Consider the following 24,361-nt stretch of genomic DNA (forward strand, 5'->3'; position numbering starts at 1 on the left):
CAAAGTTTCTAGTTTCTGTATATCATTTCCGAATGTGTGTATGTCTTTTTTGTGTATTTAATAGCCAACCAGTTCCTTGCATGTGTATAAACTAAAGTCTATAACTTGGATTTTTTGTTTTTTTTAGTCGCTGAGTCATGTCCAATTCTTTTGCAATCCCATGGACTGTAGCCCACCAGGCTCTTCTGTCCATAGGATCTCCAAGGCAAAAATACTGGAGTGAGTTGCCATTTCTTTCTCCCGGGGTTCTTCCCTACCCAGGGATCAAACCCATATCTTCTGTATTGGCAGGCAGATTCTTTACCACTAAGCCACCAAGGAAGCCCATAACCTGTATACTTTTAGTCACAGTTTCTTGACTCTGGAATACAGAGCACACTTTCCAAGGGCTGGAGGAGGGGGTGAGGTAGGAAGCAGAGGGCATAGCATCTGGGAGAGAAACAGACATCCTTCCCTAGTGTCCCAGACACCTGCACATCCCCAGAGGGGCTTGAGGCACAAGCCCGGTGCTGAGTGCATAGTAGGGCTCCACACACATAGGTGTTTTCTGGTTGGCTGATTCTCTAGGTGTGTGGTTGCCAAACCTTTGGAACTTTGTCTCTTTCATCTGATCAGAGGCTGATATGGACACACCTTGTTAAAACACTCCTTTCACAAGGGAGCAACAGGGCAACTTCCTTTACGTATTATTTGCTTAATCTGATGTAAATGAGTATTCCAAGGAACTGCTCATTAGTCATTTTGATGGAGTCCTCATTCTGTGTGGAGGTTCTATTGAAATCAAGAACATGTTTGTGTGTAGATGACAAATATCCAGAGAAGATGCAATTTAAAATAATTCTACAGCCGTGAGTGCTTTAGAAACATCTCAGAGAAATGATGAGCCAGAGACAAGCCCATCCCCTGCAGGTGAACAGACGCAGGTCGGAACTGGAGCATGTTCGTCTGTCCCAAGGGAAGAACTGCTTAGGGTGCAGAGGCTGCACCCTATGCCAGAGCACCCAGATCACCTGCAGGTCTTGGGAAATGCAGGTCCTGAGTCAGCAGGACTGGGGTGCCACCCAGGACTCTGTATTTTTAACAAGTTCTCAAGTAATGTTGATGTGGCCCGTCTGTGGCTAATTTAAATAGCAAAGTATTTTTAAAAAATCACTTTCTATGCCTGAGTTTTTCACTCTTCCAGCAACAGAAGCAAAGGCATGTGAGACTAAGATCAAAGACAACGGGCCAGAACCACTTTGTTCATCAGTGTATATCTGGCACTTAGCACAGCACCTGCACCATTTAGGCATCCGATAAATACACACATGTTAGATAAATAAATAAAAGCCTAACTGACAAGACGCAGCTGACATTTCAGTTCTAATGGATTTTGGTCCACGATTGGCCTGAAATAAGCCTCTGTTGGGCTAATGTGAGCCTGAGAGAATTCGGCGACGCTGAACCATGGCATTACCCCAGCCATGAAGCTGATGTGGCCTGTATCTCAGAGCTGAGCATCCGACAGTTCTTCAATATTTTCATGTAAGTTAGTCTCAGTGCTTCAGCTGGCTTATAAAAGGTCTTTCCTCAATCACTTCTGCTACTCCCCCATCCATTTTCCACACTAGTCAGGGAGCTCTTTTAAAAAGGTGAGCCAGATGATACCGCTTTCTCCTAGAACCTCCAAGAGCTTCCCACAGCTCTCCACCAAAGTTCAACCTTCTTTCTCAGGGGTTCAGATTCTGTACGATTATGCCCTTGACGACCCTGCTTATCTCATGACCCCAACTCTCCACTTCATTCGCATGCCCATAGCCATGCTGACTTCTTTCTCCCCTCAAATACACCCAACTCAGCCCCAGTTCTGAGCCTCTGCAATCGCTGGTCTTGGTCACAGCTCACCAGAATGTGCTTTCCTTGTCCCATCGCACTTTCTCAAGACTGTCCTTACTCTCTGACATGACTATGCTTCGCTATCTATCGGGTGCCTCCTTCAGTAGGCTGTAGAGTCCGTAAAAGGGATGGGCTCCATCTGTCTGTTCTACGGCTCTATCTTCCTGAAACAGTGCCCGACACACAGGAGGTGCCCAGTCTGGAATCTCTTAACTCCCAAGGACAGAACAATGTCTGACACTCCTCTGAATCCCTGCTGGCCCCCAGCACAAGACTGGGCAAACCACAGGTGCTCAGCTGACACTGGCGATTGATTCCCTGTCCAGGTGGCCGACAGATGTGGCCTGGACCAAGCCTGTCCCACAAGGCCTGGTGTGGTTCAGGATCTTCCAGGCCATCTTTGCAGCAACTGTCCCTAAACCATGGGCCTTAAATCCTCAGAGCTAGAATGATTGACCTGAACCAGACAAGCCCTGGAGACCCACCTGCATATACATCAGCTTCCTGGGGGCCCAGCCCCTGGAACTGAGGCTCTTCCTACTCAGCTCCCACCTTACAGGAAATCGATGTGCATTATACTCGCTGCCTCCCCCTCATCCCTTCTTGAAAGGCTGAGCTGCCTGATCAGAAATGATGTCTGTGCAAAGGTCAAAGAAGACTGATCCACAGACACTTCCTCTATCAGTTGCTGACGTCAGGAAAACACTTGAGAACAAGTTAGGACAATCCTGGGACTCTGTGGTTCAGGAGCCTTTGTTTCACATTCCAATATCCAGTAGGTAAGAAGGGTACGTTTCTGCTTAAGCTACTTCTCTGAAATCCGCACCACTCCCCGAGTCGCTGGGGGCGGGGGGTGGAAATGGTTTGTCTCTGAGACAGGCAGATATGTGTCAGGAGTTATTACCTCAATGGCGGGCGTGGTCAGGTATGTGTAGTTACTGTTCCGGGGGGTTCGCAAGAAGGGCTCAATCTAAGAGAGGAAAAGAAACCACAGGGAGAAGTTACCTGACAGCCTGGAAGACTGCTTAGGAAATATTAATACCAACAGTCCTGTCCTCTAGGTTCATTTAACATGATTCTTCTGCATTTGAATAGAAAGAATCATACAGACAGAATTTCATTCATTCCCTAGAGGGTTTTACATAACAGCTTTGACAAGGCATGCACAATAAAAGGACTAAAAAGGGTTCCATCCACGTTCTTTTCAGGGTTCTGTGCTTTTCTTTTCACCCTGACAATGGAACATCTCCCTAGTCATCAGAATGACCTTCTCTCCTTTGTCATTGCTCTGGCAAAAGATTGATATTATAGGGATCTTTTCTTCTCCAAAATATGTTATGATCATCAGTGTATTTTTAACATCTGTTGCTACGATTTTGCCTCCTTTGAGTTATGTCCCTTACCCATTTCGGGTTGGCTTCACAAACGCTGGTTGCATTTTTTTCTCATGAAACAGCCTCTTCATTCCCTGCCCACCTATCTATTTCACCACTGGTTTCATACATGCCCAGTCAAGAATCCAAGTGTATTCCATTGTGGGTGATAAGTTAGTCAAAGAAGGAAGAATGAAGTAGACAGAGGGGTAGCAGGGGAAAGCAGGTAATGAAAAATGTGGAAATGATAGTGAAGCAAGAAAAAGTTTGTAAGACAGAGATCAGCCCAGACAGCCCAGGGCTGTCAACACCTTCACAAGTCGTGTTCAGTGGAGTAGAAGGGCCACAGTCTGAAAATCTGGGAATAATATGGGAGTAAGTAGGAAGAACCAGAATGTTGGAGGAGATGTCATTGGATATCTGTTCCAGGGGTTGAAAGCCTATTGCCCATCTGCTTTATTTTGGCCTGAAAGGTGTTTAAAAAGGAGAAGGAGAGAAGACGACAACCCTGAATACTGCCACAAGAAGCGTGTAACCTTCAGTTCTGCCCTGCCACTGTCTCTTGTCCATCCCACCCACACAGTCATGTTCTAGCCTGGCACTGCATCTGAGTTTTCAACCCTGAGTGATCCCGCTTTACAGGTGAGGGGCAACTGAGGTGCAGAGGGGAGCAGGGGCCTGCCCCAGGTGTACTGAGGGCAGAGCTGGGCCTGATCCATCAGGCCTCCTGACCAGCAATGCCCTCATTCCACGGCTCACACCGGGGTCAGGCCTGCAAAAGACCTGCTGGCCAGACAGAGGGATGAGGAGGTGGTCTTAGCGGTTAGCTTGGAGGAGGAAATCTACATGGGCAAAACCCAACCCCCAGCCCTCAGCACAGACCTTGCCCCCTGGGGCATGCCACGCCTCTCCTTTGGTCTGAGTCCAGGCCCCTGAAACACGGGCCAGAGGAGCACTCAGGGTCAAGGGCAGGAAGTGTGCCCTGGACCATCTGCGACAGTGCAAGGTGAGAGAGACCTTACAGAGGCATGTCACCACGGTTAACCAGACTTGTCTCCGGCCAAGGCTACTCAGTGTCCCCTGTCCCCTGAGATTCCCTAGCAGCTGAGGGCACGTAGCATCCTATAAACAGCTGACTCACCTTTGTAAAACCCCATGTGTTCAGAACTCTGTTCTAGGTGCTGGATGAAGGGAGGATCCAGAGGCATACAATTCAGTGAGGCAGAAAACATGACAAGTATTGGGTAGCGAAGCATCAAAGAACAGTGTGTCCAGCAAGTGCAGTAATTGCTGAGGAAGGACTGCAGGATCTGGGGACGTGTGGTCCTTAAAGATGAGACTCGGTGGGAGGTAGGTCACTCCTCATTATTCTCCCCCCACTTCCCAAGACCCTGACTGGGCACGGGGCCTGGGAGCCGGAGCTTTTCTCAGATTAGCTAGCATAAGAGGAACCGGAGGGCAGACTCCACCTGCCCTTCTGCATGTGCTGAAAGTCAAGCCGGGGAGTTTATTTCATCACAGGACCCAAGGGTAGAGGGAAGGGCCAGAGGGGAGAGACTGAACTAAGAGGTCAGAGGTCAGGGAGACACTGGAATGTGGAGGGAAGTGAGGCCGGAGAAGGAACAATGAGAACAGGTCCAGGACAGGGCCAGGCAAGTGGCCGAGTGCCTGGGGCCTGTTTTATTGACCGTCAGCTGCATTGTGCATGCGTGAGTCAGACTGGGTGAAAGGCCTGGAGCTCAGCAGAGGGAAAAGGGAGTCCACTTAGTCTGCTGGCTCTCCTAGGCTAGGCTGGTAATGCCAGTAAGCAGAAAGTGAAGCCCGCTGAATGCCAGCACAAGGAACTGTTCTCCTCGGTACAGCTGGGAAAAGATGGTGCAGCCTGCCTGGGGGCAGAGCCTGGTCAGCCACTGATGTGAGTCAGCGACATGAGTCAGTGGCTATTGGAAAAGGGCATGTGCATCCTGGCAGTGTTTACAGGTGTAAACTTCCACAGTGAAGGAAAGCTGGTGTTCTTCTGTTCTGTGCTGCTCGGACCAAACCAGATGTGTATAGTCAGGCCCAGGCACCGACTTAAGTGGGGTCACATTCCAAGGACTCATACCTACTATATGAGGCAGGGTTTGGGATACTTGTCTGCCATAAATGGTTGAGGAAATTGAGAAGATCCAGGGAAGGGTGGTAGTGGTAAAGAGGAGGAGGACATAGGAGTACCCACTGACATTTCTATCCCATCCCATCATCCCATCCCAAACATGACCTACTAGGCTGATTCCACAACCTGTTAATGGATAGCCACTTGGCTGTTAGTAATGCACTGCCTTGAGAGTGTGGAGGTTTAAACAGGGCCCATAAGCCTCTGCTTGCTTTGGGAGGATGTGGTACATGCATGCTAAGTCACTTCAGTTGTGTCCAACTGTGCGACCCTATGGACTGTAGCCCTCCAGGCTCCTCTGTCCATGGGATTCTCCTGGCAAGAATACTGGAGTGGGTTGCCATGCCCTCCTCCAGGGGATCTGCCCAACCCAGGGATTGAATCCACATCTCTTATGTCTCCTGCATTGGCAGGTGGGTTCTTTACCACTAGTGCCACATGGGAAGCCTGGGAGGATGTGGTAGAATAACTCAAGTATACGAGAGATCGCATCAGCAGGGCTCCAAAGCCCTCCCCACTGAGATTCTAAAGTTATAAAATTCTCTGTTGCTTTATGACGGAAAGAAGTAGGTAAGAATTTTAACACCCACAGTGACAAGGGCCTGAACTGGGCTGGTGGAAGTGGGAAGAGGAAGGCCTAGGAAGGATTCTATCAGGTGAGGGGCCTGACGTTTCACACCTGCAGAACTGTGACCACCACGACAATATGGACAGACAGAGGAAGTCTTCAGGATTAGGGAGTTTGGGAAGACATTGATTTTGGTCCTATTTTGACATTCTTACTCAAAAATTATTTTCTAAATGAATGTTGAGTTTGAGATGATGGGTTCAGGGCAGATTTGGGAGATCTGGAAGTCCAAAGCATTCAAAAGAGAATAGCCCTGCATATGTAATGCTAAAATAGAAATATCACTAAACAATAAAGTATAAGAGAATCCAACAAAGTTCAGTTTTTCTCAAGAGGAAAGACTGAATGATGAAATATCACTTGAAATTATTTCTGTTTGTCTCATTATGTCTTTCTATTTTGTTGGTACCCTGACCAAATATTTAATCTGTCTTCTGGGTAAACTTTATAACCAAGGGAGAAAGACCTCTGAAGGGTTAGAAATATAGCTCAAGTTTGGAGAAAAAAATAAGAAATGAAGATGTAGGTTGGGAGATCCTAGGCAAGGAAATTTAACAGGAAACCCTGGAAATGGACAAATCTCAGAGTGAGGATTGTGTAGAGAAAGAGAAAAGAGGGCTGAGTTGGAGAATGTCCACATTTTTGAGGCTGGGAGAAGGGAAGAGGGGGTCATTAAAGGAGATGGGACAGGGCAGAAAGTAGAAAAGCAGAGCAGTCAAGGTGGTTTTCCATCCACGAATGCAGGGAGGAATAAATTCATGGAGGAGGTGGTTAACTCTGACAAATGCTTTTCAAGGGCAAGAAAAATAAGAGCTGAAAAAGGACTCTGCCCATCTTTGAGCCCATTTCTTCAAAGCCTGAGGAGGGGCCACAGGCAGCTGCCCTGGGTTAGGGAAGGAGTGGGCAGAGAGGTGATGAGGGGCAGCAAGGGGACCACAGTCACAGTTCACAGAGCAAGTAAGCTAAAGTTGCCCATAAAATCACATGTCCAACCTGAAAGTCTAACAGAAATCCACAGAGCGCAGTTAAGCGCCGGACCTGGCTGAGCAGAATGCACTTGCCCTAGACTGGAGCTGGGGGAGGAGCAGGCAGGAAGTTGAGAAAGAAGCTCCCCGGTGCCTGCATCTGTCTCAGCCCCTCCTCCCCGCTGGGTCCTGCCTGTTGCCTCTATGTTTAGACTCAGCTAGGATTAAAATATGTGCTGCCTGGTCCCTGTCAGCTCACACTGAGATGCTGGTGGACTTTTATATAGCTCCATGGCACACTGCAGGGAGCAGATGGGACCTGAGGAGTGCAGGATTCCACAGTGCCTGGTGCCTTGAAGTTGGGCCGGCCAACAGATGGATCTTTTGGAATGGGCTCCGGGGTTGCCTGGCAACCGCTTCTCCCAGGCGGGGCTTCTACGGTTCCAGGAGGCTGGATTTGCTCTCCTCTGCTCACCGACAGCTCAGTCAGGCTGGTCCAGGAGGAGGAGCGGAGCCCACCTCAGGAGTGGCCTGAGATTCTGGCTGAGGCAGTAGCCTTTTGGGGCTCCTTGCCTCGTCTGCGGCCTTGAGGCCAGTGGTGACAGAGCTCTACCTGACCCAGAGCCTAGGCTTCCACCTGGTATATAGTAGATATTTGTGAGAAAGAAAGAGAGCAAAGGATGGCTCCCTGGGCTAGGTTGTTATTACTTTCACTATTAAATAGAAGGAGAATTGGCAGATTGGAGAGGGTTTCCCATGGCTGATGTTCAGTACGGCCATATGGTTGTTAAAATATTGAAACATCACCCCCCCCCCCATATGGTTTATAGCCACCACTCTGAGTCCCCAAATGCCTCTACTACCCAGGTTGCCTGGCCCTACCCCTAGAATGCGCTGGACAAGCTCAGGATCTAGCAATTTAAGCGTTTACACGTGATACAGAAGGGCCCTTAGGCCTCTGCCCCACCCCTTCAGCCTGCATCTGACCATCTGGACCAGAGGCATCTACGCTACACTGATTGTTACATCATTTCACGGTCATCTTTGCCCTGAGCCCTGGACCCAGCATCTGAGCCCTCTACTATCACCGCCTCTACTTCTGCATCCCTTCAACCCTCCCGCCTGGTGAGGCTAATGGTACCCAAGGCTGAGCCTGGGTCCGAGACTGGTGTGGGGAAGGCAGCAGACAGGCAAGGGTGCCCACTGCCTCTAGACCCCTGGCAGACACAAGGGGGAGATGTAGGTCCTCTCTCTGTTCAGTCAGGAGGCTGGGAGAAGGTGACGTAGTCAGACCCAGGTGGGAAACCCGGCCTCCCAGACTGGGTCAGGCTGTCTTTCTTTCATTGCTGTTGAGGGCTCTCTGGCCTCAACCTTATTTGGTTAAAAAGCCTTAAGACAGAGGCTTGAAGAGGGAGCTGAAGGCAAAGGGCATGTGTACCTGCCCCATTCCTAGGCCTGAAATCAGGTCTAACAACCACTTACATCTTCCTCCTTAAAATGAGCCCAGGCCAGCCTCACTCCAACTATCTCAAAGCCGGTCCTGCCTGTCCCTTCCCCAGGTGGCTCTAGGGCTTTCCTCTTTGACCAATTTCCTGCCAGATACTCCCGATCCAGATTCCACGAGACTAACTGCAACTTCTGAGCTCAGCTGGCTTCATACTAGGCCACCAACCTGCAGGTGGACCTTCCCACTGGCCCCACGTGTCTCTGCTGAAATGCTCGGTCTGGCTACCTCTGGCTTCTTAATTCCCCTCCTGAAGAATCCACATTGTTACCCTGCTCCTCTCCCTCTGCTGGGCTCAGGCCTCCTCTCCCACCTGCTTCTCCCAAAGACAGAGGTGCTTCTGCACCCTCTTCTCCCCTCTCCATTCTCCTCTACTCCCCTTCATCCTCTGAATCCATCTGCTCCCAGGCAAGGGGCAAGATGGGTGACAGAGAAGTGCTGGTGTCGGGGGTCAGGGGTTGGGGGCGGTGTAAAGGGAGATGGGCAGGGCCTGAGCTCTGGGTTTCTGGAGAGCAGCATTACCTGAGCAGGGCAGGAGAGGGGTATGTATGCTGTCAGATCCAGGGTATCTGTTTTCCTTCCCAGTGGTTCAAGCTGATGGGGGAGAAAAAGAGAGCTGTGAGTGTATTAATTTGTCTCCGCTGAAGTGAACATTCCCTGGCAGGGCATCCTGCAGTGGGGGAACGCTCAGAACTTGATTTCAGGGAGGTTGGCTTCTCCTCCTGGCTCTGCCGTCACCAGCTGTGGGATACTGGGCAAGTCTCTCAGCTTCTGTAGGATTCAGCTTCCTTGTAAACTTATAAGTCTTGCAGGGCTGTTGAGAAGCTTAAATGAGATAAACATGGCTTAAACTGCCTAGCAGAGTTGTTGGCACATAGAAAATACTGAATAAACATGAGGGTTCTGCCTTGTATTCATGTAAAGAGTCCTGCATCAGTTCAAAGCCTGTCGGAGAGGATGTGGTTGATCCAGGAATCTTAAGGACTCTGTATTTTTCATTCTACATTGATTTCTACAGAGGCGCCAGTCGCTCTCCTCCACACTTTGCTTGCAAAGGGAGGCCAAGAACAAGCTCCATTCTGGAGGGGCTGGTGCTTTGCTCTAGACTAGAACCCCAGAGAATCAGGAAACCCCACTCATCTTACCATGTTGACCCAAAGGGCCCTGGAGAGCTGGGAGTGGAATTTCTGACTTGGGTTGAGGCAGTCTGGGGCGAAGAAAGACACATCTGGACGCCCATCCTGAAGGAGAGAAATTGACATCCTTAAGATCCTGTTGGTGCCGAGGGTGGAGAGTGGGGCTCACTGGCAGGCCTGCCCTCTGGAGTGGACTTCTCAACAACCCACATCCCTGGGGGGTGCTCCCAGCCTGCGGCTTCCTAAGGGCCTGCTCACCTCGAGAGAGGGCTCAGAGTAGTCCCACAGATCAACAACTTTGAGTGACCCCAAGCCCCCAACCTGCTTTCTGGATCTCACAATTCCCATTATTTAATTTAAAAAGTGCTATATATATTTTTAGGCGCATTTATGCAACCCATGCCATGGATGAGGGAATAAGATCCTAGTCCCTGAGGAAGTCTTAGCCAGCCAGCTGGGAACAGCTATTTCCCAACTCTTGACCAGTTGGTCCCAGTGAGCTTGATGGGGAGAATAGGGCTTCAGGCCTGGGCAAAGTCTCGGTGCTTAAAGCTTCTTCTGGTAGGCCAGGCCCTTGGGATGGAGGCCCAGGTGGACAGACCCAGGTGTCCACCCTGGCCCATTCACAGAGCCCTTCTGCTCAGAATGGAAGAGTCAGGTGGAGAGCAGAGCCAGGGAGAGAAACAACAGCCACAGTGCTGGGGATGGGGCCGAAAGTGAACAGTCTGGAGTCGGACGTGTTCAAAATTCACCTCTGTCCCTTATTTCTTGCATGCTTTTAGGAAGGATTCTTCATGTCTCTGAGCCTCTCTTACACGGGGATGATAAAGCTCACCTCAGAAGGTAATTGTGAAGATTTTACCTATGGTATGCACAGTGCCTGGCATGTAGTAGGTACTTAGTAAAATGGAGGCTGCAAAGAGCAGTCATGAGAACATCAAACATTGGGCTGCCTCTTGAATACAGTTCTGATGTTCAAGAAGGCTGCAGCCACCAGAGCAGCAGCTAGAGAGCTGCCTGGGTCCGCCCCATTTGTTCCCAGTCTGTGGAAGCACTTGGTGTTTCCACTTTAAATTTCCTCCTCCTTGTGGGAGCCCTGTCAGGGAGGGCAGGGAGCCTACCGCCAGGACAGGGAGCCGGATGTTGTAGAAGAAGGGCTGCAGAACCACAGAGAAGTCCTCCCGCGTCTCGTACCGACCGGACTCCACCAGCTCACGCATGCTGCTCTGGGGACACACCCGTGGGCATCTTCAGCACAGGCCTGGGAGCTCCAGGTACCCGTTAGCGCAAGGCTGGGGGTGATGGGCAGTGACTTTGTGCCAATCTCCCTCAACAGGTGTGCTAACTCAGTTCTTCTCTTGAGAACACAAACATACTTGATGACAAATCTCTTCCCAGAGAACTGGAAATGGGTTGTGCCTCCTTTTGGTCCTGGTTATAAGTGGACTGCAAGTTCTGAAGGGCCAGCAGGAAGTCCCAAAAGGAACAGCAATCTAGGAGAGGTCTCCAGAGGGCTGCTAGGCTTGGGACCTGCAACACCCTCATTGGCTCGTGGCCTGCCTGTTGGAGTGGTGGGGGCTTGCGGGGGCAGCTGGGCATCTGGGGGACAGGGGAGGGAAAGGCAGTCCCATGGGACAACCAGGGCTATTCCCCTTGTCAGGCCAAGGGTTGGGGCTGAGCCAGCAAGACAGCTCAGCCATGAGGACTTTGTCACCTAGGTTCCTTTGTGAATCTGCCTTGGGTGCCTGAGATACCTAAGCCAGGAAGTTGCCTGGATGGTAATGTTGCCTCTCAAACTCTGAATAGCTCTTCCGTTCCCATGAGCCTCCCCAGGGGGGCTCTGGGCTGGTGTGCTGATTGAGGCGGAGGAGAGACCTTCTTGGTCTTACCTGGTAGGCTCGGGTGATGGACTCCAACTTGGCCAGCTCTTGGGAGCTCTCCCGCGGGGTCAGAACACAATTGCACAAAATGCTGCAAAAAGAGGGGAGACAGAAGGACCCAGAGCCAAAGCTGCGGTCAGGGTGGAGGTGGGGGAGTGGCTCGCAGGAGGCTCTGCTACACATGCTCAGGGGCAGGTTTCAGGCCTGACCCAGGGAGGCACAAGGGGAGGATATATGGATGGGCACCCTCTCACGTTAACAAAGTACTAAGTGTTGGACCACGGGCCCTGGGCCTTCAACAAATTACACTGAACAAATGCATTGAGGCAATGAGAAGCCCATGTTTAGTGTTTAAAAATAAGTACAAACGCATGCTTTGGCGAGCTTCTGTTGCTCAGGTCCCCAGACACCTCTGGAATTCACACTAGTGTCCTGCTGTGTTCCTTTTTGTTTTATGATGAATTATTTCACACTCATAAAATCTACCGGATGTTAAAAAAGATCTCTCTACTCAAAACAGAACCTGGTGCAGAGTAAGATTTTAAAAAGCATTTGTTAGGTGAATAAATGGATGTGTAATGCAGGAGGAACAATAAAACACACACCTGTGTCCTTCTCACTCCACTTAAGAAACAAAACACTCCCAACTGGAAGCTCTGCGTGTCGCTCCCCAGGTCACTTCTTCCCCGCGAAGGTAAGTGAGCTCTGCTTTTGTTATGGTTTCACCGTGTGTGGACACATCTGTATGTCACTCCTTCTCACAGGCTGGGCTGCACTGTCTCTCAAACACTAGTGTGTGGCCCAGCCCTGACCTCTGCCCAGCAACTTCCCCTATCATAGAGGTTCAGTGGTACCCTGAGGTCAGGGAAGTGGGAGCCCTGACTTTGAACTCCCAGAAGGAGGTGGTCCTGGCACAGACCCCTTTATAGATGCACACGGACAGATCAAGTCCCAGAGACCCGGAGGAGTTCCCACCATGTGAACCAGATCAGCAAGCATCCGCCTACCTGGCCTGATGCACAGGACACTTGTCGGGGTTCCCCAGGAACACCTGCCTCATGATACTGGGACTCATGAAGTCCACAAGGTTGACCAGCGCCCGGGGTACCTATGTGCGAGGCTCTGGGTGAGAGACGGCCTGGGAAGCTTCTTTCACCAGCTGCCTTAGGACCCTGAGAAGTGGGACCAGGCTGCGGGGTCCCTGAGTGGGGTTCTGGGAGGTGTCAGCACAAGGTGAGCACCTAGAGCCCTGCAGTATGTGCCACCCACATGGGCAGCAGTGTGAATGGGCCTCCCAGAGTGGGCCAACATGGCAGTCTTGGGTCTAAATGCTGAGGGTTCAGCTCATAATGAATCTGCCTTCAATGTAGGAGACCTGGATTTGATTCCTGGGTTGGGAAGATCCCCTGGAGAAGGAAATAGCAACCCACTCTAGTATTCTTGCCTGGGAAATCCCATAGACAGAGGAGCCTGGCGGGCTACAGTCCACGGGTTGCAAAAGAGTCAAATACGACTTAGCTCTGTTCAGCTATCAGTTAGCTTTCAATTTGGTGAGGTAGCCCCGTTTGCCAGTACATAAGCCCATAATGGGCTCCCTCTAGCCTGGCCTGGACTAACTCTGCTGAGCAGGCTCAGGGTTGTGGCAAACCCAGAGAAGCACCTGGCTGTCTGAGCGCCCCTCCCAGGCAGCCAGAAAGTCTTGTCCATGCCAGGGGATAGGGAGAGAACATGTTGAGTGCAGGACCAGAAAGGGGCCTGCTGTAGACACTCCTGCCACTCAGGGTGCAGTGCCCAGCCTGTGAACCACCCAGCTGCCACCACCAGAGAACGTTCCCAGTACTGGTGAGGGGATGCTTAGTGCACACACTGCTTTGCCCTTCAAGCCTGAGACCCTTGGAACTGGTCCCAAATAGCATGAGGCTTCCTTGGGGGTACCCCCAAACTATGGAAAGGGCAGGAGCCCATGTCCTTGTCTAGCTCCTTGGGAAGGGGGTGTTTTACTCTCTTCTCCCCACCATGCTTGAGCAGTGTCAAGTTTGTGGGAGCCCGCACCCACCTCTCTATGTAGGATGTCCAAGGCATTGCGGAGATGGTCAAAAAAGTTGTCTGCAGAATAAAGATTCTGGAAGAGACAGGAGAGAGAAGAGAAGCTGGTTAGGGAGACAGGGCAGCAGGCAAAACTGGGTTCTCCCCCAGACCCCCAGCTCCAGCCCCAAGGACTCATTCTCCCTTGGCCTCCAACTGTGACCAGCTCATGATGTCAGAATCTGAGATGAACAGCTGGGTACTCGCTGGGCCAGACAGAAGACTGCAACCTTCAGCTGGAGCTTTACTTCAGGAGTAGGACGTGTCAAGTCCCACTTCTAACTGCTTGGGGTTTACTGTTTCTTCTCTTTCTTTCAGGAATTGTAAGAGAGGGGACCAGAAGCCCTGTATATGTGCCACTTGCTGACTCACACTATATGGGACAGGGAGGTGGGGCCAGAAATTTGAGGGGCCGGGGAAAGAAGTGTGTGTGTGTACATGTGCATGTGTGTGAATTGTGTGTGCATGCACACACACACAGGTATCCTTGGACAATCCTGAGGTTAATTCTAGGGACTGTTCTCAAAGAGGATCTCTAGGGCCCACAGGTCAAAGTCAAGAGCAATGAGTAGGCCTGACCCGCCCCCATTACCGAGTCCGTGCAGTAGTCACATAAATCACTGCCTCCAATCAGCACCGTGATGACCTTCCAGTCCTCATGGAAATTTACTCTCTGTACAGAGGCAGGAAAACGCTTGATGATTTCCAACAAACCAAAAAACAACACAGCTCTAGGAAATCCATTCAAACCTCTAAAACTTCCTTGCCCTTTTGAAATAACAGGATCAGAACCTCAGAGCTGACAGCACTTCAAAGATTTATTTATAGACCACAGATTCTTAGCATCAGGAAGGACTTTCAGGGTCACTGTGATCAGCGACAAACCTCTCTCTGGTTGACGTAATCTCCTCCAGGCAGCCTTCGACAGAGGCTGCCCTCTGCCACTTGAATGCCTCTAGGGACCGAGGGCTCACTGTTTTCATGGCCAACAATTCCATTTGGGGATTTTACTGGGCTAGCAAGCTAGTATTTAAAGATAATCATAAATCTGACTTACATGGTCGGATTTCATCTTCTGTATCAGAGTCTGGACTTGGCTTACAAGTTCCCTGAGGAGGAGAGGAAATCAGTCCCATTGAGGAAGAGCCCCTAAATCTTTCATCCTAAAAGGCCTGAATTGGAGGCTTCCATGGCATTCACCCCACCCCTGACCCCCCACCGTCAACATGAACTGGCAGAGACCCTGAGGCTCAGGGACAAGAAGCTACTTGCCTCTTCTGGAGAAGTTATTACAACAAATAACCCTTCACAAAACTATAGCTGTGTGTTTGTCCCAAGCCTCTATAGTCAAGGGTACTGCCAATTATATTTGTTACGCATGGTTTCCTTTCTAGGACTCCACGTGCAAAGTGTCTTTAATGATTCCGTGCAGGAAACTGTTCATCTCCTTTAAAGGACTGGTATAGACTCTGAAATTAGATCTAGGAAAGTTGTTCCATGCTTCCTCTTTTACCTTGGCTGCCAGAAAGCTGAGCATTTGATGCTCAAGCACAATAGTTAAAAGCCTCATATTGACACAGCTGCTTCTTCCCCTCCTCCCCCCACCAGTGGCTGTGATTTTTCTTAGGTATATGTTAGTTGTGTCATTTTTGGTAATGGCACAACTTAGTTAAATGCTTCTCTTAGAAAGAGGTCATAGCAACCCACTCCAGTATTCTTGCCTGAAGAATGCCATGGACAGGGAGCCTGGCAGGCTACAGTCCATAGGGTTGCAAAGAGTCAGAGGACATGACTGAAGTGACTGAGTGCACACGCATAGAAAGAGGTGGGGTAGTAAACTTACACCCTACACATACCTGGGTTTGTAATTCACGGAAAGACTAGCTCTCAGGCACCCTCAGCTCCTCACTAGTTTTGGCCCCTGTTTTAGTGTGAGATGGAGCCACAGACCAGAGGTCTCCGGGCACCTGGCGGTGGGTCCATGTGTACCACCATTTTGGCTGTTTCTATCACCAAGAAGGGTCTTCCCAGGCTGGGCCAGGAGTGAGGAGACCTAGGTGGCTGAAGCCTCTAGGAGTGGGGTGTGGGAGGAGGGGTCTCCTTGGAGGTCAGCCTGGGGGGCTGAGTGGTTGGCGCCAGATGCCTCTAGCTTCTCAACTGCATTTCCTGCAGCCCCACAATGGGCATAAGGAGAGGACATGACTCACCACTCCTCTAAGCAGCTCCTCTAAGCAGCCTCTAACATGGAGACTCTGTATTGTCTATCCATTTGGTTGATACTCCCTGATCCATGAGGGGAACTGCCACTTATGAGGCACTGGAAAGAATACCATTATGCCATGGTAAGTTTTAAAAATTGGATATGGTGGGTCAGGTAGCTGGAAGATTAGAACATGCTTCCCAGGAAAGCAAGACCAAGTTCAGGCTCTAGGATCATGGTCTCTGTCCAAGATCCAGCCATCCAGCCTCCCTGCAGTCCCAGAGGCAGCCAGCGAAGAGAATGGCCAAGAGACTCTCCAATCATTGCTGTAAATAAAGGCCCCCTGTGTATACACAGGTCAGAATTACAGCCTTGAAGGGAATGATGTGCCTCCCACTCCCTACCCAACAGCTCCCTCAACCCAAAAATGCCTACTCAGCCTTAGCTCCAGGAACAGCTTGATTGAGGAATGCATTTGTCTCATTGGCATCTCCTGTGCCCACCGCATAGCCTGTGAGATTCCCATTAAACTTCCGAAGGATATCTGGAAGAGAAGGGGGTACACGGGACACAGAGAGCTTTTAGGATGGGAGGTGGAGTATGCCCCAGAAAGAAGTTGAGGCCTCAGATGACTTGATGACAGGCTGAGCCAGGGCAGCAAGAGCCTCTCAGCTTTTCTTTTCTTTCTTTATATTTTGCAGTGCAGCCATACTCTCTGGCTCATCTATCTTCATATCCTTTGGGCTGGGTGAAGAGATCTGAGGCTCAGGGTGTTTGGTAACTTGGCCCAGGTCACTTGGCCAGCATATAGAAGGGCCAGGGTTTTAACCTAGTTTTTTCCAGCCCCTTCAATGGCCTGTCCACAGGTCTCTCCTCTCATTTCAATGGCAGTCCATAAGGAAGATGTCATTTCTCTCTTTCTTAGCTGAGAGGCACTTTCAGGAAGCCTGGGCATCAGAGGGACCCAGTGGACAGACTCAAGACACTGGTTGTTACTTACTTGGTAAGGTGGTCACATTCTCCAGGGAGCTGTCCCCTCCTGAACTGTAGAAAGTGAGCAAGTCAGTGAGAGAGACTGAATCAATGTACAGGCTTTCTAGAAAAGTGCCCCCATCTTTTAAGGACACCCACACCATCAGCATCTGTCATGTCCCAGAGCCACCTCTTTGTGTTTGAGGGATTCTGAAAAAAATGTGAATTCCCCAAGAGGCTGGCTCCTCCAAATCCAGGATTTGAAGGTGAAATCTGAGGGCTTTTTTTTTTCTTCTGCAAATCAGGAGGGTGCATACTTAGCTGATTCTATACTATGCACCCAGCCATGCTCTACATTAGTTATCTCATATCTCCAAACAAGCTTGGGATGTAGATGAATTATCTCCATTTTACAGAGTAGGAAGCTGAGGCACACAGGGGTTAATCAACTTTCTATGGAAACTTAAAACCATAAAGGTAACTAAAAACCAGCTTGAACTGGAAACCTTTAGAAAATGGATAGGCTCTTCTCTGCCCAGTGGACAGGTAAATTCCACTGGAAAGTTCAGGGGATGGCCTCTCACTGCCTTTCAACACCTGATCTAATTTCATATAATCTAGTTTTATGGCCCTCAAATCTAACTTCAAGACACACTCAAAGTTTCAGTTTCTTTCATGCATTTAAACTGAACACATGTGGGAGGCAAGGGGAGAAGTATTTCTGTTTTAATGAAGTCCACTGTTCAGATGTACTATATTTACTGTTATTTTTCTTCTGTGACTCCCTCCTCCATCCCAGTATATTATTCCAGGCTAAGAGGTTTCAGAGAATACAGTGTTAGCATTCAGCCCACCAGTGTAGACTTTCGAAGGACGGGCCATGAATCAAAGTTATGGCTGTTCTTCATTCAAGAGAAGGCTTGGAGTGAAATTGACTATTTTATACTAGGGTGGGGTTAAGGGCTTAAATCAAAGGGTCAAGATCCTCAAAAGGTGGAGAGAAAAAGCAGCCAGGTAAACTCTACCCTTCTATTCTCACTCAGGTATCTCCCCCCACTCCCATCCAGTGTGAACTGAACTTGGCCTTTGGTTGGGCACTGCTTTTAAAGCTTCTGATCCTTTCCCAACTCTGCATGAAGCTACTACTTTAGCTGCTTCCTGAGCCTTCCTTCTTTGGACCAAAAGCACCTCATCACAACATTTTTCACTTGGCAGGAAATGACAAAGATTTATACCTCCTCCCATCACTGTCTTCTAACCCTGCCTCCCTTCCTCCTTCTAGAAACATATAAAAGCTAAAAAATTATAAACACAGAAACATATATAAATGCATACACATCAAGTACATTCTATTGCAATTTCTTATGTAAAACTATCTTTGTTCTACAAAGTGTGGTAGCTGATTAAGACAATAGGCTACAGAAATCTCTCAGAACCCATTTCCAGGAGAAAAGAGAGAATTATACAAATAAATAAGGAGAAACAAAAATATGAAAACCCTCGTTTTGATCAGAACTATGGGAAACATGAAAGAAAACAGACCCACATGAAACAGCTAGTTTAGACAAGACCCTTCAGATGAATGGAGTTCATATTACACCACGAGCTCAAAGGATGGGCTTTGTTCCAGAGTCACTCACAGTATGCAGAGAAATGCAAAACTGATGCTTGATAACATTTATCAAAGGAGTTTCAATAATGTGAGGCTGAACTCCTAATTAATAAGAAAAAGAAATGCTTTTTGTGATAAATAAATTTTATTTTGGTCCTTTGAATGAGCAATCAAGCCAACATTTCAACTGAAGGAAAGGCAATTCTCTAAAGACCTCCAGATTTGGCACACTAGTAAGCTAGCCAGAGCTGGGGCCTTTCACTGCTGTGTGATTCTTACAGGCCAAGGGGCCCTGGAAATGTTCACAGCCCAACCTCTTCCTGAAAGGCCTGCTCATAGCTACCCACCTACCAAGAACTCTTCTCTCTAGTCTGACTCCATGAGGTCCACTCCCTCCACTTTGTTTCCTTGGAGAAAGAGGCTCAAATTGCATTCTTAGTTTACCTGGAATCATTAATTTCCTATTTCCTATCCAGAAGCTTTAATGGCTTCAGAAAATTGCTTTTTCTCAGCTTGGTCTACTACATGGACATTTCCCAGGAGATGCTACCAGGTACTCTGAACAAACAAAGTGTTCTGGGATTAAGGGAAATATTGGATTAAACAGACACAATTTAAATAGATTTCTTCATTGTCGGGCTTCTCAGAGCCTTTAATGTGCTTATATGCATGTGAATTTCCCAGAGGAAGGATATAGTAGGAAAAATTTCCCCCAAAACACAAAGATCAGGGCTAGTGTTCTATGGAACACACTTTGGGAAACATTACATGTTTTATGAAGAGTCAAAGTATCTCTTAGACTCTGACCAAGAAACTCTACTTTTAACACATGTGGGTTTTGGGGCAGGTCTCTGAAACACTTAGAATAAAGGGTTTAAAGGGACAGGAGCCATTGAATATATGAGGCCTTGAAAACAGAACCAGAAGATTAAAACATCAGGCCTTACTAGACCTCACTCATAGGAAGAAACATCGATGGCTGGATTTTTTCACTGCTGTAGAGAGAAACGTTCAGCAGAAGATGGCCTGTCTGTATCTGAATCCTGGGAATCTGCGCAGTAACTGTGAAGTTAGGTAGGTCACCTCGCTCCCCTGACCACACCAGGGGTAGCTCACCTGTCAACTGCTGGCTGGCTTGTCTATCTTATTATCTGTTTTCCCACACGAGGATGCGACAACACTGCCTCCTCCTTTAGCTCAGACCAAGTAAAGCTGCCCCTACCTCGTGTTTTTTCGACTATAATACCCTCCACTCTCCTGCTCCTCCCCCTCTGGTTTGTCTTTCTCCTGCAGCCCCAGTAACACTTGGGACCCAGTGGGTAAGAGGCAACCTTGATGAGGTACCATTTCACACCAGTCAGAATGGCTGCGATCCAAAAGTCTACAAATAATAAATGCTGGAGAGGATGTGGAGAAAAGGGAACCCTCTTACACTGTTGGTGGGAATGCAAACTAGTACAGCCACTATGGAGAACAGTGTGGAGATTCCTTAAAAAACTGGAAATAGAACTGCCTTATGATCCAGCAATCCCACTGCTGGGCATACACACTGAGGAAACCAGAAGGGAAAGAGACACGTGTACCCCAATGTTCATCGCAGCACTGTTTATAATAGCCAGGACATGGAAGCAACCTAGATGTCCATCAGCAGATGAATGGATAAGAAAGCAGTGGTACATATACACAATGGAGTATTACTCAGCCATTAAAAAGAATTCATTTGAATCAGTTCTAATGAGGTGGATGAAACTGGAGCCTATTATACAGAGTGAAGTAAGCCAGAAGGAAAAACACCAATACAGTATACTAACACATATATATGGAATTTAGAAAGATAATAACAATAACCCTGTGTACGAGACAGCAAAAGAGACACTGATGTATAGAACAGTCTTATGGACTCTGTGGGAGAGGGAGAGGGTGGGAAGATTTGGGAGAATGGCATTGAAACATGTAAAATATCATGTATGAAACGATATGCCAGTCCAGGTTCGATGCACGATACTGGATGCTTGGGGCTAGTGCACTGGGATGACCCAGAGGGATGGTATGGGGAGGGAGGAGGGAGGAGGGCTCAGGATGGGGAACACATGTATACCTGTGATGGATTCATTTTGATATTTGGCAAAACTAATACAATTATGTAAAGTTTAAAAATAAAATAAAATTAAAAAAAAAAACAAATGAGGGAATTGAGATTAAAAAAAGAACTAGGGGAATATCAGTTATACCTATTATGTGAAAGTTGGGTGATGTATATACAGGTGTTTATCATGTTGTTTTGTATTTTTTTCTGAAGGGTTGAAATATTTTACAATAAAATCAATGAGACTAAAAAAAAAAAAAAAAAAAGGAGGCAACCTTGACTTTGTTCCTCAGAGACCCCCCGCCAGAAGGGGGCTGAAGGTGTATGGGACCTCACGCACTGGGAGGCCTGTAGCTCAGCTCTCGCTAGGTGATGTCCCCACACTACCCACACCTGCGTCCTCTCTGTGGGTGGCTCCTGGCTGAGTGAGGATGCCCCTCACCCAGGAAAAACCTCCTCTCAGGACGGTCCTCAGGGCCGGCAGAGGGCTGCCACAGCCTGCATGAGCGCACACTGCTCCCTCTCGCTTCCTTGAAAGAAACATTTCATCTGATTCTCTCTGCAGGAAAGGGAGGGCCGGCCCTGGGCTACCCCACTTTTCATCAGCGCTCTGCCCTCTCGTGGCAGAGTCCTGAGCTCGTCACCAATGACTTCGAAGGGCTCAGAAACATGAACTTTATTAAGAAAGAAAGAAACAAGAATACTCCTGTGCAGCCACTTTCCTGACATGCCTTAAGCTTTCCTACTTCCTGTCTGGAATACTCTTCTCGCCTACCAAACTGCTAACATGGCAAGGTCTAACGGAGTACCACCTTCTCTGGGAAGCCCTCCTCTCCCACCTGGCAGGGTTGAGTATCCCCTTTTATATTCCTGCAGCATCAGGCACTTGCCAACTGAGCATAACGCTTAGCCTGCGCTTCCCATACCACCCTCCCTCACTACCCCATTATGCAGGCACAAGGAAGGAGCCCTGGAATGCCTATTGGTTGGGGTTTTTGACTCAGCTGATTCCACCTGAAGTGGGTACCTCATTTCAGAACTTTCTGTACAGATGTATGCATATACATAAAGGCAGAGGTGTGGCTACACAATGTGAATAAACAACATGAATAAACACAGACAGACAGTAAACAAGAAACATAGGAACAACCACATGGGCACATATACATGCAAACAGGCAGGTGAAGACTCAGAGATCTGGCGCTTTCCTGGTGCATTTCATGTCGAATTTGTTGACCCAGAAGTCTGATAAGAACCTCAGTTTGCTTCTTCTGCACAATTAAAAGAAAAGAGTTATCAAAGAAAAATATCCTCTCCACTCATCAAATTGTTCCATTTTTCCAGAAATAAGATAGGTTTTCCTTCTGAAAGCCCCCTCCAGACCTGGTCCTTGCTCTTCGGTATTTACACATGTTACAGGAGACACATCCCGACTCGATCTCTGGGGGTGGGGGGAAGCGGTAAGCATTGGGGTGGGAGGGGGTCACAGGTTAACATTACCTATACGAAAGCCCCCGGTACTGAGTGGTGACATCAGAAAGGTCATTCGGTTTGGAGCCAATTCCATTGCCGGCCTTTGAAAACATATCCAAATATCAAAATCCACAGGAAAATCAGAAAGTCAGAGAAAAGGGAGGCTGCGGATGTGCAGGGCTTCCCAAGGTGTTCGCTGTGTGTGCGCTGTGGCATGAGCAGAGGATCACCCCAGGGGGTCAGAATTCCTGGGCTGGCTGTTTTTCCTTCCCCAGATCTTAGCTGCCTCCTTACAGACCTGAGCCCATGCCCCGCTTATCTCACAGGATAGTTTTTATGACCAAATTGGATCATAATTGCAAAATCAGTTTTGAAGCCTTTAAAGTGCTTTACGAACGTGAGATTCAATACCATTAGCAGCATTCTGCTCCTAAGTTCTTGATGTGCATGAAGAAAGAGCCTACGGATCTGCAGTGGACAGATTTCTCATGCATTTCACAGTTCTCTTTCCCTTGGAGACATTCTGTAAGGCAATCTCATGGCTTCAGAAGTGCTGCCAGAAAGTGGTGCTCTGGAATGATACCATGGCCCTATTTCTTGGAACTTAAGAGCGTAACTTTTACCACAACTACAGAGTCTTTCCTGCTTTGCGGCGGATGCAAAGAGGAAACAGATGTGAGGGTTGGAGCTTCTTGTAAAGTATAATCCAAGGGAAAAGCGCCCTCACGGGAGGTTTAGAAGATTTTTTGAGTCAAAATGACATTATTTTTTGGAGTAGTTCAAAATGTGATGTCAAGTGTTCATAACCTCTGCTGCCTGAGACAGTTCAGCTCACTCCTGAAGAATTCCCACTTACACACCTGATTGAGAACACGACTGCAAAATCAAACCCTCGTCCTGCTCTCAGCCTGATGGAGTCAGGACAGAGGGGTGGGAGAGCGCAGAGGCCAGGAGTGCAGGCCTTGGAGGTAGAAGAACGGGGACCTGGAGCTGACACAGTCACCCTCACCCTGCAAGGATGGGGCCCAAGAGTCCTTACGGTCAGAGAATCCCCCAGAGCGGCCACAACTTGGATGTCTGCAGGTCTCAGGGTGTGCACTGGAGAGACAGACAGACAAACACTTGAGTCTGTGGGGAGGAAGCTACCGTCAGAGTCCAGTGCTACTTGCTTTCAGACCAGGCGCATGACCCACGTGCGAGTTTGGGCTGTGCAAGACTGAGCATCTGTGGTGCCGTGGAGGCAGAGGGCAGGGGAAACAGCTTCCCCATCAGAGACACAACCAATCAACTTGGACCTATGGGAAGGGAGAGGTGTTGAGAGGGTGGGAGGAAGAAGGGGAGGGCAGGATGCTTGGGCACCATGGGATCCCAGCACTTTGGTGCCAGTAGTCACATGGGATACTAGTTGTGACCGGAGTGCATGACCAGATGGGCACTGGCCCATGGAGAGGCGGTCACAGTCTGATGCATGGCCCCTTTAGAGCTGGGTTCTGGATTTCCAAGAGTCTGAGGAATAATCATGTTGGGTCTTTTCCTGCCCCCAGTTCTCTTTTGAAGACTCCTGAGAACTTGCCAGGTGGCAGCAGTGCCTGAAGAGCCTGGGGCCACAGGGTGACCCACAGAGCTGGCTCTCTGTGGTGACTCCCTGGTGGGCACCGTACACCCCGGTTCTGGGCCTTGGTGAGGTCACACCCCAGGCTGGGCCACTGAGGGCGGTTTTCCTGTGCTCCCCCACATGTGCTCCCATTAGTGGGAGGAACAGGGGGGACCCTGGCTGCTCTGGGTCCTGCTGGGTCAGACTCTGCTATAGAAGAGGGGGACTTCTCCTAGGTGGCCACCCAGACAGGAAGCAAGCACTGGCCATTAACTGAGTTCTTGTAGAAGGGCCCAGGGTCCTGGTGTGCCACCAGGGGCTCACCTGAGGTGGGTGGTGAGGCAGAAGGGGCTCTGTCACTGCACAGCAGCTGGCTCCCGTGATCCTAGGGATGCAGAATAGATCCTAGGGTTGCCAGGGGCCAGAGAAGCTGGCTGGGCATCGGACTCACCCAAGAGCTTTAATGAATGCAGATTCCTGGGCCCCACCCTGGGGAGGGCCTAGGGGGACATTTGAAGAAGGTGCCCCAGGTGATTCTGAGCGTCAGGCCAGGCTCCACCTGTGAACCTAGCTCTGATCCTCCCACACCACCCCTACCATCCAATGCCAAAATCAACATCAACAAGATTATCCCAGCCCACTGCAAACATATCCTCCCCATCCCCTCCCTCCCCCACTTCTGCAGCAGATTTATAAGGGAATGGTTCTCTTCACTTATGTCTAAAGAGGCTGAGAGTTGACTGGCTGGCCCCCCTGTCTGAACTGTTATCAATAGTGCATACTTTGCCCGCCCCACTGTCTGAAGGTGTAGGTAAATGGACTT

The 24,361-nt window shown here is 49.1% G+C and overlaps 1 protein-coding gene across 1 annotated transcript in view; it reads right to left on the minus strand.

Annotated features, from left to right (window-relative positions):
- The window catches only part of PLB1 (phospholipase B1), a 97,739-nt gene that overhangs the window by 23,540 nt on the left and 49,838 nt on the right, over positions 1-24,361 (minus strand). The window contains exons 26-39 of the mRNA XM_070798949.1: positions 23,863-23,923; positions 22,984-23,042; positions 21,972-22,045; positions 16,802-16,845; positions 16,237-16,345; positions 14,659-14,710; positions 14,194-14,274; positions 13,573-13,638; positions 12,524-12,624; positions 11,526-11,607; positions 10,758-10,862; positions 9,646-9,741; positions 9,023-9,094; positions 2,780-2,845 (exon numbers count right to left, since the gene is read on the minus strand). Of these exons, the coding sequence (XP_070655050.1) occupies positions 2,780-2,845; positions 9,023-9,094; positions 9,646-9,741; positions 10,758-10,862; positions 11,526-11,607; positions 12,524-12,624; positions 13,573-13,638; positions 14,194-14,274; positions 14,659-14,710; positions 16,237-16,345; positions 16,802-16,845; positions 21,972-22,045; positions 22,984-23,042; positions 23,863-23,923 (1,068 nt within the window). The remainder of the gene's footprint in view (positions 1-2,779; positions 2,846-9,022; positions 9,095-9,645; positions 9,742-10,757; positions 10,863-11,525; positions 11,608-12,523; positions 12,625-13,572; positions 13,639-14,193; positions 14,275-14,658; positions 14,711-16,236; positions 16,346-16,801; positions 16,846-21,971; positions 22,046-22,983; positions 23,043-23,862; positions 23,924-24,361) is intronic.

This window comes from Bos indicus, chromosome 11 (assembly GCF_029378745.1).
Source record: "Bos indicus isolate NIAB-ARS_2022 breed Sahiwal x Tharparkar chromosome 11, NIAB-ARS_B.indTharparkar_mat_pri_1.0, whole genome shotgun sequence".
In the NCBI taxonomy this organism is placed as follows: Eukaryota; Metazoa; Chordata; class Mammalia; order Artiodactyla; family Bovidae; genus Bos; species Bos indicus.